General features: G+C 42.8%; 1 protein-coding gene across 2 annotated transcripts in view; it reads left to right on the top strand.

Moving 5' to 3' along the window:
* The window catches only part of ENTREP2 (endosomal transmembrane epsin interactor 2), a 221,469-nt gene that overhangs the window by 156,162 nt on the left and 49,662 nt on the right, over positions 1-15,645 (top strand). For both annotated transcript variants that reach the window (XM_081838942.1, XM_081838941.1), the window contains exon 3: positions 2,868-2,978. In XM_081838942.1, coding sequence (XP_081695068.1) covers positions 2,868-2,978 — 111 coding nt within the window. The remainder of the gene's footprint in view (positions 1-2,867; positions 2,979-15,645) is intronic.

A 15,645-nucleotide genomic window follows, 5' to 3' on the forward strand; every position in this document is an offset into this window, starting at 1 on the left:
CAGATGTTGTTGGACTTTTATGATCAGGGATGATGAGAGTCGGAGTCTCAATAGCATCTAGAGTCATTAAATAGATACTAAGTAGGCCCCTACTTAGGCCACCTTGAATGGCCATCTTTCAGGGATTTTTAAATCATGATTCCTGCACTGTAGGGGCTTGGACTAGATGATCCTTTGGGTCCCTTCCAACCCTACAATTCTGTGTGTCTATTTCCCCCAGCAGTTTGGGGAAGCTGAATTGCAAAAGTCCATCTCCAGCTCACCCTTCACTACACCATGACCAACACAGTAGAACCCTTTCCAGCAGAACAAGGTGAAACTGAGTGGCAGCGGCATTTGATCTTGCCATTTTCCCCCAAATTGCCATTCAGGCATGGATGAGCTTAGGGTTGCTCTGGGTGTTTGTAATTCTCGTGCTGTACCTTTCTTTTTTCTGCAGGCTGGAGAGCATGTTTGGAAACTGTGTCAGGTTGCGTTTCTCTCCAGTGCTGTAAAGTACATCTATATTACAGCCCTTGGGCAACGTCTCTTCCTACCTGAAAAATGTGTCTTCCCTGTTCTCACACAATAGAGTAATTGCATACTGAAGTAGTGGATGAACAGTAATACAGCACTGGGGCTTTTTGCCCCCTTCCTTCCATTAGCCACTTTCCTTTCTGTGAATATGGCAGAGTGACTGTGGGTGGAGGAAGGACCATCTATGCACCTGGGTTGTGCTGGGTGCTCATTCAGAAGGTGGGGCTACAGCTCAGGGACAGGACACTTGCCTTGCATGCAGAAGGGGCCAGCGTGATTCTCCAGTTAAAGGATCAGGGAGAGGCAGAGGCCCCAACGAGCTGATGGCAATCAACACGGTCAATACTGGGCTTGGCAGACAAATCATCTCACCTCCTGCAAGGCATCTCATGGTGCTGCTGTGCCAGTGGAATAGTTCTGTTTCATGGTTCTATGACTGGACTAAGGTGTAGAGGCAGTGGTGCACAGCATTGGGAAGTCAGGTCAGCAGTGCAGGACACCCCCTCCCCCCAAACCTGGCTATTTCTGCCCTCGCAGACACAGAAGAAAGGGTTCCCAGTGTTGTGACTCCTCATCTTTGGGGGATGCTGCTGAGAATTTGGCTTGGGAAGAGGAACTGCCCTCAAGGCTGGCCTCAGATGCCCCTGCCAATGCAGAAATGCTGGTGGAAGGGGAGCCCATCATATCGGTAACCCTCTAGCCTTCTCTGACTGGTAAACAACATACAGCTTTTGAATTCAGAATCTCAGTTAATAGGTCGTTCAGGTTAGTTCTGGCAGATTCCTGCCCATGTGGAAATTGTTCCCAGTGAGACTGACGGCAGATCAGGCTGCTAAGGAAGCATTGGGACATAAGGATATTGGCAGTGGAGGTCAGAAGGAGTGAGCAGCAAAGACAGTGAGAAAGACAGGTCTCTTGAACAACAGGAGAGATTTTCATATTTTCAATTTGCAAGGGCAACCGAAACATGTCAGTCTGTTTAGCATGTTGACTGGACTCTGTGTTCTTCAGAATAGTTTGTTTAAGGTCGGGAGGATTGAAACAGAATCTCTGCACTGTTTGTAGGGTGGAGGAAACAGCTGAAAACATAGCATTTAATTAATTAATTAAAACATTTATGCTGCCTGATCCTAAAAAAGTCCAGTGCTGAAATCACATTTGGGCTCTGCAGCTATGGTCTTAGAACGAAGGGTCAAGACATTAAGACATTTAGGAATGGCGCCTGAATTAGGTCAAGCAAATAGTAAGGACCCAAAGCCTGCTCGATGGATCAGCCAGCTGCGAAAATTAGAAGACAGGAACCTGGAAATGTGTGCTTCTGCTGTAACCAACTCATTTCCTAAGAGTAGCTGGCCTCCATAAGATCTGCCAGTAAATTTGTAACATTTGTTTAGTTGTCACCTGGAGACAAATTTGGAGTAGTTCAACAATATTTCTGTTCGTTAGTTATTTCTTGGGGATTGAGAAGTCTTCAGATGGAGTGCTCTGCTCCCTGTTTTCAGAGGCATTGGGCAAAAGGAAGTACATTTTTCATCTACTCATTGTCAGCATGAAAGGGAGATTGCACGGCAAGAAGTGTCTGTGATTGTACAAGTAGATGTCTCTCTTTCTCACGTTATAAAAGTAAGCACATGAGCCCATATACAGCATCTACAGTAAATAAATGAATGTAGAATATTAAGCAAGTGCTGTAGAGAACCTGGGGGGTTGGCCATTGTTGCCAAATTCACATCATGCATCCAAAGCACTATGATACCACTTTAAACAATCATGGCTTCCCCAAAGAATCCTGGGGATCATAGTTCGTTAAGGTTGGTAACAGTTGTTAAGAGATGCCAATGACGCATATATAATCCTGGGGTAGTTTAACAGTCAGTTTCTTTTCTTGAGAGCCAGTGTGGTGTAGTGGTTAAGAGTGGTAGTCTCGTAATCTGGGGAACCGGGTTCGATTCCCCGCTCCTCCACATGCAGCTGCTGGTTGACCTTGGGCCAGTCACACTTCTGTGAAGTCTCTCAGCCCCACTCACCTCACAGAGTGTTTGTTGTGGGGGAGGAAGGGAAAGGAGATTGTTAGCCGCTTTGAGACTCCTGAAGGGGAGTGAAAGGCGGGATATCAAATCCAAACTCTTCTTCTTCTTCTTCTACCAGGAAACTCTGAGAATTGTAGCTCTGGGAGAGGAACAGGGGTCTCCTAACAAGGCGGAGGACAGGGGGAGAGTATATGTTATTGCGGCCCCCTCCTTTTGCACTGTTGGGAAGGAGGAAGATAAACAAGGGAAGTTTGTGGATCTCTGGATTGCCAAGTCTTTCTGTGTGTAATTAACAGGTCACTCTCCATCTCTTTTCTCCAGATCACCTTTTTCATGCTCTTGTCGGCCGTCTGTGTGATGCTCAACTTGGCAGGTTCCATCCTCTCCTGCCAGAATGCTCAGCTGGTCAATTCCTTGGAAGGATGTCAACTGGTGAGTAATGAAAAAACACATTATATTTTCTTTTGAAACAAATACTGATTTGAAAAATAAAATATATATAAAATAAAAATTACAGGAAGAAATGGAGATTTTTAAAATAAAACTGCAAAGCTTGGTGGTCATTTATTGGGAGTGATTGTCAAAACTTAAAGGTGAGCTCCTCCCAAGGGTCTATTACCATGCCATCACAGACCTTTCATAACAGCTACCTGGGTTGCTTCTAAGGAGAATATCCATGCAAGGATGTCTGTTGGTGGACTGAGGAGATTCTATTCATTCAGTGCAATTATGCAGCCACCCGATGCATACAAAAACTGCAGTCTTTCCTCTCTCATAATGACACACAAAAACGTAGGGAAATTTGTATGAATTTTGAAGGATGGTTGTGCTTTGATCTGCATATTATTTCTCAGAGGGGCAAATTAGGTATGTTCATCTTTGAATGTGAACTGAAGCAAATCAGGCAAACTTTAAGACAACTGATATCCAAAACTTGATAATAGAGAAAGGACACCAAGCAATAGCCAGTGACCCCAGACAGGCAACAAGGACGGAGAATCATAGCACTGGAAAGAACCTTGAGAGTCTAGAGCATCCAGTGACCCTTCAGATATTGTGGCCTACAACTCCCATCATCCCTGACCATTGGCCATGCTGACTGGGTCTGATGGGAGCTGGAGTCCAATAACAGCTGGAGGCCATGTTGGCTTCTGCTGATCTAGTGCAGGATCTGCAATGCTGGGGTCAGCTAGTACAGCATCCTTGAAAGATGGCTATCCAGCTTTCCTTCCACTGTCAAGCGGTTCTTTCTTTATTGAAGTCTTGTCAAGTGTTTAGGTGAAATCTGCTCCCTTGTATTTCCCATGCATTAGTTGCCCTCTGGAGCAAAAGGGAAATACTGTGCTCCAACTTGTATGCAGCAACCCTTCAGATATTTGAAGAGAGCTATTGTCTCTCTTTTGGACCTTCTCTTCTCCACGCTTAATACACCCAACTCTTCCAAGTGTTCTTCATAGGACTTGGTTTCCAGGTGGGGGTGAGAGATGAATTTCATGTACTGAGGTGAACTCTGCAGTATGCTATGACTGCAGGCTTTTGGTAGTTCAGATTTCTGTATAGTCCACTTTTCAAATTTAATTTCTTATTGTGGGGAGGGGAGACCAGGGAAGCTGCATATTTATCATTCCAGTGGCAAATGAGACACTCAGCCGTGGGTGAAAACATGCAGATGCTTAAAGAGATGTTGCAAACATGATTGCAGTTTAATCAGGGGTCTGCTTGGTCTTTAAATTTAATGAGATGTATAAATTGGTAGGATGAAGCCGTCGGAAGTGCAATCCAGCGGGGGAAACTCTGAAGAGGAAATAATGCTGATGAAATTGCAAAATAAATCAAGACAATTGTGTTACGGGCTTCTTTTCTGAACATAGAGTGGTAAAAATTAGCTTTGGAGGGCAGTTTTATTGATTCTGACTCAACAATGGCAACCCAAAACACAATTAATGCCTTCTTATAGTTGCAAATGGGAAATCAGGGATATTAAACCCTAGGAAATATTAGTTGCTTTGCACTATAAAATCTGGTTATCCCTTTTCCATTTCCCTCTATTTATAATTTTAATTAAAAGAGGACCCCCTTACAGCATTTCCTCTCTTGCATCTGTCTGCTTGCTTTTTATGCCAACAAGCATATTTGTTCTCCTGGAGACTTGATGTCACTCCACAAATGGAGATTGTGCTACCCATTAAGATGCACAGCATTCACTCAGGGCAATCAGGTCTGTGTTTATTTAAGAAAATCTGGTGTGAATGCAGCTTTTTAAGATCTAGTAATCCAAACCGAGAGATAGAAGGGCTACCTAATACTTTTCTCCACATTTTGCATTTCAATTGGACGATTTTGTTACTCTTGTTCATGCAGCTGTTCTTAAAAGGATTCAAAAGATAAATGGCAATGGTTTTTCCTGTTCCTAGACTGGCATGTGTAACAGAGACTTGGTTGGATGAAGCAGATGGGCCTGTCCTTGCCGCTGCTTGTCCACCAGGTTTCTCTTACGCACAGCAACCCAGGTCATGTGGGCGGGGAGGGGGGTGCAGTGATTTTTAGGAAGTCATTAGCTTGCACCAGGCATCCTATTGGGAAGACCCAGTTTTCTGAGTGCATGTTCTGGAAGTTGGGCAATAGGGGCAGTACAAGATTCTCTTTGGTGTACTGACCTCCCCACTGCACCAAGGATTCCCTACCTGAGCTGCTTCAGGTCGTGGCGGATAATTTTAACATCCATGCCGACACAACCTTACAAAGGGGCCACTCGGGACTTTGTGGAATGCATGGCTTCCATGGGGCTGTCCCTGAATAAGTTTGGCCCAACTCATAGTCGTGGACATGCCTTAGACCTGGTGTTCACCTCTACGGATGTGGGTGATCTGACACTAAGTAAAAGTGAAACAAAAAAAGTGCCATGGTCAGATCACTTCCTGGTGCAACTTCTCTGTGACCCTTCCCCTCTGCAGGGAGGTGGGACCGATTCATAGAATCATAGAGTTGGAAGAGACCACAAGGGCCATTGAGTCCAACCCCCTGGCAAGCAGGAAACACCATCAGAGCACTCCTGACATATGGTTGTCAAGCCTCTGCTTAAAGACCTCCAAAGAAGGAGACTCCACCACACTCCTTGGCAGCAAATTCCACTGTCGAACAGCTCTTACTGTCAGGAAGTTCTTCCTAATGTTTAGGTGGAATCTTCTTTCTCTTATGGATCCATTGCTCCGTGTCCGCTTCTCTGGAGTAGCAGAAAACAACCTTTCTCCGTCCTCTATGTGACATCCTTTTATATATTTGAACATGGCTATCATATCACCCCTTAACCCCCTCTTCTCCAGGCTAAACATGCCCAGCTCCCTTAGCCGTTCCTCATAAGGCATCGTTTCCAGGCCTTTGACCATTTTGGTTGCCCTCCTCTGGACACGTTCCAGTTTGTCAGTGTCCTTCTTGAACTGTGGTGCCCAGAACTGGACACAGTACTCCAGGTGAGGTCTGACCAGAGCAGAATACAGTGGCATACGATTCGGATGGTCCGCCCCCTCCACTTAATGGATCCAAATGGTTTCCAGAGAGTGGTAGGGGAGGTTTTATCCCATGTTGATGGCCTTTCAGCTGATTTCCCTGGTGGCCCGCTGGAATGCGGAGTTAACCAGGGCTATCACCTGTCTGGCTCCGAAGCGCCCTCTCCGATTGCCCCGTGGTTTTCACTGGAGCAGAGGGCGATGAAACAATCGCTGAGATGGCTAGAGTACAGGTGGTGGAAAACTCACTATTAATTGGAACAGACATGGGTTAGAGCTCAGTGTCAAGGCTACCAAATGGCAATAGCAATGGTGAAGATGACCTTCTTCACCACCTCTATTGCATCTGCAGAAAACAGCAGCAGGAGACTCTTTCTGGTGGTTCACAGTTTAATGGAACCACCTTTCCATCAGGGCCTGGTAAGGGTCCCAAGATCTCCTGCAATGATTTTGCAAAGTTTTATGCAGATTAAGGGGCTCAGCTTCGGAAAGAGATAGACTCCACCATGGGAGCAGGGCCGGGGCAGGAGAGTGCTAGAGTCTTGTCTAGTCAGGTTGCGTGGGATCAATTCCAATCTTTTACCTCCGAGGATGTGACCAGGCTGCTTTGACCACCTGTCTCATTGGTCCTTGCCCATCCTGGCTAATAAAAGTGAGCCGGGAAGGGCTAGGGCGATAGGCTCTGTGGGGTGGTGAATGCTTCCCTCTGTGAGGGAGCCTTCCCAGGCCCACTGAAAGAGGCGGTTATTAAACCGATTTTTTTAAAAAAATCTTTGGAATCGTCCAATATGGCCAACTATTGCCCAGTCTCAAATCTTCCATTCTTGGGCAAGGTGATTGAGAGAGTGGTTGCTGAACAACTCCAGGCATGCCTGGAAGAAGCGGACCATTTGGATCCCTTCCAGTCGGGATTCAGGCCTCATCATGGGACTGAAACTGCCTTGGTCGCACTGGTTGATGATCTCCGGCGGGCTAGGGACAAAGGTGAGAGCTGTTTCCTAGTTCTGCTGGATCTCTCAGTGGCGTTTGATACCATCGACCATAACATCCTTCTGGACCGTCTTGAGGGTCTGGGAGCTGGGGGCACAGTGGGAGCTGTCATACAGTGGTTCCGCTCCTTCCTCCTGGGCCGTGTCCAGAAAGAGGTGGGGGGGGATGAGTGTTCAGACCCCTGGGCTCTCACTTGTGGGGTGCCTTAGGGTTCCCTCCTCTCCCCCATCCTTTTTAACATCTACACGAAGCTGCTGGGAGAGATCATCGGGGGGTTGGGCTGGGTGTTCATCAGTATGCGGATGATACCCAGCTCTACCTCTCTTTCTAATCGGAACCAGTGAAGGTCCTGTGTGAGTATCTGGAGCCGGTTGGAGGATGGCTAACAGATCGAGGTTGGATCCTGACAAGACAGAAGTACTGTTTTTGAGGGACAGGGGGTGGGCAAGGGTGGGGGACTCCCTGGTCCTGAATGGGGTAACTGTGCCCCTGAAGGACTAGGAGCGCAGCCTGGGAGCCATTTTGGACTCACAGCTGTCCATGGAGGCACAGGTCAATTCTGTGTCCAGGGCAGCTGTCTATCAGCTCCATCTGGTAAGCAGGCTGAGACCCTACCTGCCAGCGGACTGTCTCGCCAGAGTGGCGCATGCTCTGATTATCTCCTGCTTGGACTACTGCAATGTGCTCTACGTGGAGCTACCTTTGAAACTGACCCAGAAACTACAACTAATCCAGAATGCATCAACTAGACTGGTGACTAGGAGTGGCCACCAAGACAATATAACACCGGTCCTGAAAGGCCTACATTAGCTCCCAGTATGTTTCCGAGCACAATTCAAAGTGTTGGTGTTGACCTTTAAAGCCCTAAGCATCCTCGGCCCAGTATACCTGAAGGAGCGTCTCCACCCCCATCGTTCATCCCGGACACTGAGGTCCAGTTCCAAGGGCCTTCTGGCAGTTCTCTCACTGTGAGAAGTGAGGTTACAGGGAACCAGGCAGAGGACCTGCTTGGTAGTGGCCCTCCCATCAGATGTCAAGGAAATCATCAAAGATCTATAAGACATCTGAAGGCAGCCCTGTTTAGGGATGTTTTTAATGTTTGATGTTTTATTGTGCTTTTAATTCTGTTGGGAACCACCCGGAGTGGCTGGGGAAACCCAGCCAGATGGGCAGGGTATAAATAATAAATTGTTGTTGTTGTTGTTACTTTATGAACACATATTCCTGTATGTGACTACAGCAATTATAATACAAGCATCCCCCCACTTAGATCGGGGTTACGTTCCAGGCCCCCATGCATACTTGAAATTGCATAAAGTGGGGAGCACCCTCTAAAAAGCCTCTAAATGCCTATTTCTCCCTGCTCTCCAGCTCTCTCCCACTCTCTCTCCAATCCAGACCAAACTAACTACAGTTGAAGCTCTGGGACCAGCTGCTGCTGCGCCACTCGTCACATCAGCTGTTAGGCGGGGAGGCCGAGCAGTATAAGCAAAGCCCTGCTGCATCACCAGCCTCTTTGGGGCTTCCTCCGCCCTCACTGATGTCCTCTTTGGGCTCAGGGGAAGGTCTCCTCATGAGTCATGGGACTCTCCAGCTCTATCCAACCATTTCCAAGTTTGAATCAAATTATCTATTTCCTGGCACCACGTGTATACATGGTCACATGCAAGGAGAACATGTGTGAGTTGGGTGACGCCTATATTAGACCTAGCTTGCTTCATACCAAATTCTTCAGAGGGTAAACATATCAAGTAGCCTTATCAAGATGACGATATATCCTTATATCCCACCTTTCCACCAGAACTGGATCTCTAGGCATCATAATCATAAATTAATTTTTTGAATAAAACAGAGAAAGCTAAAAACATATACAAGACAATGGTTGAAAAGTAATTAAGCTAAAATAGATTTAAAACACTGTAAAAACAAATTTACTAAAATAAGGTAGTAAAAACATCATGGCACTGTTAAATTTAAAGCGCTTTCCTTAAAGCAGTTAGTTCCCCGAAGTCCCCTGGAATAAAGCAGTCTTCACCTGCCAGTGGAAAGGCAACAAGGAGTACGCTAGTCAAGCTTCTTCGGGAAAGGAGTTCCAGAGTCTGGGAGCAACCACTGAGAAGGCTCTCTCCTGAGTCCCCACCAAACATGCCTGTGAGGGTGACAGGACTAGGAGAAAGGCCTCCCCTGAAGATCTCACAGCCCAGGCAGGTTCATATGGGAGAATATGGTCCTTCACGTATCCTAGACCTAAACTATATAAGGCTTTAAAAAGGGATATAGAAATAAATATTTATAAAATGCTATCCATAAAATATAGGGGCTTTATAGGTCATAACCAGCACTTTGACTTGTGCCCAGAAACAAACTGGTAGCCTGTTGAGCTGTTGTAAGAAGGGAGTCGCTTCACCAAGCTGATGAAAGATGGGAAGTGCTGTGCATTTTCTAGAAGCCCTCATCTTTTCCCCACCTCTTTAGCCTGGCCAAAAGAATGTTGTTGTTTAGTCGTTTAGTCGTGTCCGACTCTTCGTGACCCCATGGACCAGAGCACGCCAGGCACTTCTGTCTTCCACTGCCTCCTGCAGTTTGGTCAAACTCATGTTTGTAGCTTCGAGAACAGTGTCCAACCATCTCGTCCTCTGCCATCCCCTTCTCCTTGTGACCTCAATCTTTCCCAGGATCAAGGTCTTTTCCAGGGAGTCTTCTCTTCTCATGAGGTGGCCAAAGTATTGGAGCCTCAGCTTCACAATCTGTCCTTCCAGTGAGCACTCAGGGCTGATTTCCTTCAGAATGGATAGGTTTGATCTTCTTGCAGTCCATGGGATTCTCAAGAGTCTCCTCCAGCACCAGAATTCAAAAGCATCAATTCTTCTGTGATCAGCCTTCTTTATGGTCCAGCTCTCACTTCCATACATCACTACTGGGAAAACCATAACTTTTTTTAAAAAAATATTTTTTATTAACAATTTTTTGTTTAAATCAGAATATCAATAAAACAATACAATATCACATCTCTTAACATAGATCTTTTCACTTCTTTGGACTCCCTCACATCTCCCGCTCCTGCGTTCCTGGTTATAGTTTTATTCAGCAAATTTATCCCCTTATTTTTAATCTTCATCGCTAATTTTCCAATGTTATATCTCAAATTTTGACTATCGTTTTGTTCAAATCTTAAAAAATTTAGATATAACCCACATATTCCAAAAATTTTATCATTTCTTAAATTTATCTTATCTTCATAATTCACTTCCTTAAACTCAATGGTGCCCAGTTGTTTATACTCTAGCATCCTTCTTAACATTCATACAATTTACAATATTTTTGTAAATAAATCTTAAATTTCTTCCAGTCTTCTTCCACCGTCTCCTCTCCCAGGTCTCGGATTCTGCCGGTCATCTCAGCCAGTTCCATATAGTCTATCAGTTGCATCTGCCACTCTTCCAGTATGGGTAGATCTTGTGTTTTCCAGTGCCTGGCGACAAGTATCCGTGCTGCTGTTGTTGCATACATAAAAAATGTTCGATCCTTCTTTAACACATTCTGGCCGACCATGCCCAAAAGAAAGGCCTCTGGTTTCTTAGGGAAGGTATACTTAAATACCTTTTTCCAACTCATTATATATCATTTCCCAGAAAGCCTTCACTCTAGGGCAGGTCCACCAGAGGTGAAAGAATGTTCCTTCATTTTCCTTACACTTCCAACATTTGTTATCAGACAAGTGGTATATTTTTGCAAGTTTTTTTTTTTAAAAAAATAATTTTTATTCATTTTTCAAACACATAATAAAAACAAACAAAACACAAGACAAAAACATACAAAACATTTAAACATGTATAATTTCATAATCTTATTTTCATACACCTTCTTTCCTCCGACTTCCCCATACCTCCCTTTCGCTGCATCCTTATTTTGAAATTCTTTAGCAACCCTTTAGTCAGTTTGTCTATTAGTTCCCTTTCATTACGTTTCCATAAGCTTGTTAGTTACAGCTGTAATTCTCTACTTCTTGGCCCTTGACATCTTAACATTCCTCAATTTTACAACAATTTTTAAGATATATTTTGAATTTCTTCCAGTCCTCTTCCACTGTCACTTTCCCCTGGTCGCGGATTCTGCCGGTCATCTCTGCCAGTCCCATAAAGTCCATGACCTTTGTCTGCCATTCTTCCAGAGTAGGTAGTTCTTGCATCTTCCAATACTTTGCCAGAAGAATTCTTGCTGCTGTGGTAGCGTACATAAAAAAGATCCTATCCTTCTTTGGCACCAATTGGCCAACCATGCCCAGGAGAAAAGCCTCAGGTTTCTTAAAAAAGGTCCACTTAAGGACTTTCTTAATTTCATTATAGATCATTTCCCAAAAGGCTTTAACCCTCGGGCAGGTCCACCAAAGGTGATAAAAAGTACCTTCAGTCTCATTGCATTTCCAACATTTGTTATTGGGCAAATGATAAATTTTTGCAAGCTTGACTGGGGTCATGTACCACCTATAGATCATTTTCATTATGTTTTCTTTTAAGGCATTACACGCTGTAAATTTAACACCGGTGGTCCATAACTGTTCCCAGTCAGCGAACATAATGTCATGACCGATGTCTTGTGCCCATTTAATCATAGCTGATTTCACCATTTCATCCTGTGTATTCCATTTCAACAGCAAGTTATACATTCTTGACAAATTTTTTGTATTGGGTTCTAACAATTCTGTTTCTAATTTTGACCTCTCCTTCTGAAATCCTATTTTCCTGTCCTGCTTAAATGTCTCATTTATCTGATGGTAATGCAACCAATCTCGAACTTTGGACTTTAATTTCTCATAACTCTGAAGTTTAACCTTTTCACCACCTTGTTCTAGAATTTCACAATATTTTGGCCATTTAGAGTCCATATTAAGTTTTTTCACCGCCTTAGCTTCCATTGGTGACAACCACCTGGGAGTTTTACTTTCCAACAAATCTTTGTATCGAGTCAAAACATTGTATAATGCTTTCCTGACAATATGGTTTTTAAAACTTTTATACACCTTTGCCTTGTCATACCATAAATATGCATGCCAACCAAAGTTATTGTCATACCCTTCCAAATCCAAAATGTCTGTGTCTTCAAGAAGTAACCAGTGTTTCAACCAGCAAAAAGCTGCTGATTCATAATAGAGTCTTAAGTCCGGCAGGGCAAAACCCCCTCTATCTTTTGCGTCAGTTAAAATCTTAAATTTTATTCTGGGCTTTTTGCCCTGCCAGACAAATTTAGATATGTCTTTCTGCCACTTCTTGAAACAGTCCATCTTGTCCAAAATCTGTAACGTCTGAAATAAGAATAACATTCTAGGCAATACATTCATCTTGATAACAGCAATTCGGCCTAACAAGGAAAGTCTCAATCTAGACCATATTTCCAGATCTTTCTTTACTTCTGTCCAACACTTTTCATAATTGTCCTTAAATAAATTGACATTCTTAGATGTTAAGTTCACCCCCAGATATTTCACTTTTTTCGTTATTTCCAGACCTGTTTCACTCTGAAACCTCTCTCTTTCTTCCATTGTTAAGTTTTTTTCCAGCACTTTCGTTTTCTGTTTGTTCAATTTGAATCCTGCTACTTGACCAAATATCTCAATTAGTTCTAATACTGTCTTAGTACTAGTGTCTGGCTGTTGCAAAGTTAATACTAGGTCATCTGCAAATGCCCTTAGCTTGTAATGTTTAACTCCGACCTGAATTCCTTTGACCAACTGGTCCCTTCTAATCATATTTAACAAAACCTCCAGGACTGATATAAAAAGCAAGGGGGATATTGGGCATCCCTGTCGTGTACCTTTTTCTATAGATATTTCTTCTGTTACCACATTGTTTACAATTAACTTTGCTTTTTGTTTAGAATATATTGCACCTATACCGTTTTCAAAGCCTTGGCCTACCCCCATCCCTTGGAGATTCTTCTTCATAAAGCTCCAACAAATATTGTCAAAGGCTTTCTCCGCATCCACAAAAATCAAAACAACCTTCCTGTTGATGTCAACTTCTAGCAGCTCCAAAATGTCTATAATGTTCCTCACATTGTCTGACATATGTCTCCCTGGGAGAAAGCCAGCTTGGTCCTTATGAATCTCCCCTAACAATACTCTCTTCAATCTTTTTGCCAAAATGTCTGCAAAAATCTTATAATCCACATTAAGTAAAGATATAGGGCGGTAGTTTTTGACCTGGTTCTTTTCAGTTTCTGTTTTCGGTATAAGTGAGATGAAAGCCTCTTTCCACGATTCAGGTGCCTTTTTCCCCTCCAAAATTTCATTGCAAACTTCCTTCAGTGGTTGTATTAACCATTCCTTCAGCACTTTGTAATATCTATTGTGCATACAATTTCTTAAAGAAGCTTTGAAAACAATTACTTATCTCATTAGGTTTGTGGATAATCTTCCCATCCATTTCTAGACTTGTCACTGTGTTCAATTTCTGCCTCTTTTTCAATTGCCATGACAGAAGTTTCCCACATTTGTCTGCTGATTCAAATGTCTTTTGTCTCATTTGCTTTATCTTCCATTCTATTTCTTGATTCATCAGTTCCATGTATTGCATCTGATAATACTTTATTTCTCTCAGAATCTCGTGAGACTTTGGTTTGGATCTCAATTTCTTTTCTCCTTCTTTCATTTTTTCTAAGATTTTTTCTTTCCTCTCATTTTGTTTTTTCTTCTTTATAGAATTCTGTTGAATTAGGAAACCTCGCATCACGGCTTTGCTAGCGTCCCAGATTGTTCTTTTCTCCACTTCTGTTCTCAAATTTATCTCAAAGTAATCTTTCAATGTTTTTTGGGCCTTCTTATAAATCTCTTCATCTCTGAGTAGGGTGTCATTCATTCTCCATCTAAAGGATCCAGTTGTTGTGAATTTCATCTCCATCTTTACAGCATTATGGTCGGAGCAAGTTTTTGGGCAGATTTCTATTTTTTTTGTTCTTGGCGCCAGGCTACTAGTAACCCATATTTGGTCAATTCTTGTCCATGTCATTTTTGCTTCAGAGAAAAAAGTTCCCTCTCTCTCAAGAGGGTTCCTTGTTCTCCAAATATCAATCAAGTCCATAGTTTCAGTCATTTCAAAAAAAGTCTTTGGTAGTCTCCCTTCCTTAGAAATCACTTGTCTCTGTGCTTTATCCATGTTTGTGGAGACAACTCCATTCATATCTCCCATCATTACGATTTTATAGTCTAGATAGTCCATTAGGGTCTCATGCAACTTCTTAAAAAATTCAGCCTTCCCTTCACTTGGCGCGTAAACTCCAACTATCAAAAATTTCTCTCCTTGAATTTGTATTTCAATTGCCAGGTATCTTCCTTGTTCATCTTTAAATATCATCTTTGGAGCCAAATTTTCTTTTGCGTAGATCACCACACCTCTTTTCTTAACTTTGGTTTCTCCTCAGATCGTATAAATCTTCCGCCTTTTATTTTTGCAAGTTTGACTGGGGTCAGATACCATCTATATATCATTTTCATAACATTTTCTTTCAAAGCATTACATGCAGTAAACTTCAGCCCAGTAGTCCACAACCTCTCCCAGTCTTCAAACATAATGTTATATCCAATGTCCTGTGCCCACTTTATCATAGCCGATTTGACTGTTTCATCTTGTGTATTCCATTTCAGCAGCAGGTTATACATTTTTGAAAGTACTTTAGTCTTAGGCTCTAACAATTCCGTCTCTAGCTTTGATTTTTCCACCTGGAATCCTAGCTTTTTATCAAGTTTAAAAACTTCTTTAATCTGAGCATAATGTAGCCAATCTCGCACTTTGTCTTTCATTTTCTCCTGACTCTGCAATTTCCAATTATCTCCATCTTTTTCTAATATTTCCCAATACTTTGGCCATTTGGCCTCCATATTGAGTCTTTTCCGGGCCTTAGCTTCCAATGGTGAAAGCCACCTTGGAGTTTTATTTTCCAATAAGTCTTTGTATTTTGTCCAGACATTAAACACTGCTTTTCTGACAATATGGTTCTTGAAATTCTTATTAATCTTAACCTTGTCATACCATAAATATGCATGCCAGCCAAACGCATTGTCAAAACCTTCCAAATCTAATACATCAGTGTCCTCGAGAAGCAGCCAATCTTTCAACCAGCAGAAAGCTGCTGATTCATAATACAGCCTTAAGTCTGGCAGGGCAAAGCCCCCTCTTTCTTTCGCGTCAGTTAATATCTTAAACTTAATTCTGGGCTTTTTGCCCTGCCAGACAAATCTAGAAATATCTCTCTGCCACTTCCGAAAGCACTCTGTTTTGTCCACAACTTGCAAAGTTTGAAACAAAAACAACATTTTTGGCAATACATTCATCTTAATAGCAGCAATTCGGCCTAACAAGGAAAGTTTCAGTCTTGTCCAACTTTCTAGATCTCTCTTAATTTCTGACCAGCATTTCTCATAGTTGTCCTTAAATAAACTCAAATTTTTTGCTGTTAAATTTACCCCTAGGTATTTTACTTTTTTAACCACATTCAACTCTGTCTCTTTCTGAAACCTTTCTGACTCTGTAACTGTCAAGTTTTTTTCCAAAACCTTAGTTTTTTGCTTATTTAATTTAAATCCCGCCACCCGACCAAACTCTTGAATC

This window comes from Podarcis erhardii, assembly GCF_964252035.2.
Source record: "Podarcis erhardii genome assembly, chromosome: 14".
In the NCBI taxonomy this organism is placed as follows: domain Eukaryota; kingdom Metazoa; phylum Chordata; class Lepidosauria; order Squamata; family Lacertidae; genus Podarcis; species Podarcis erhardii.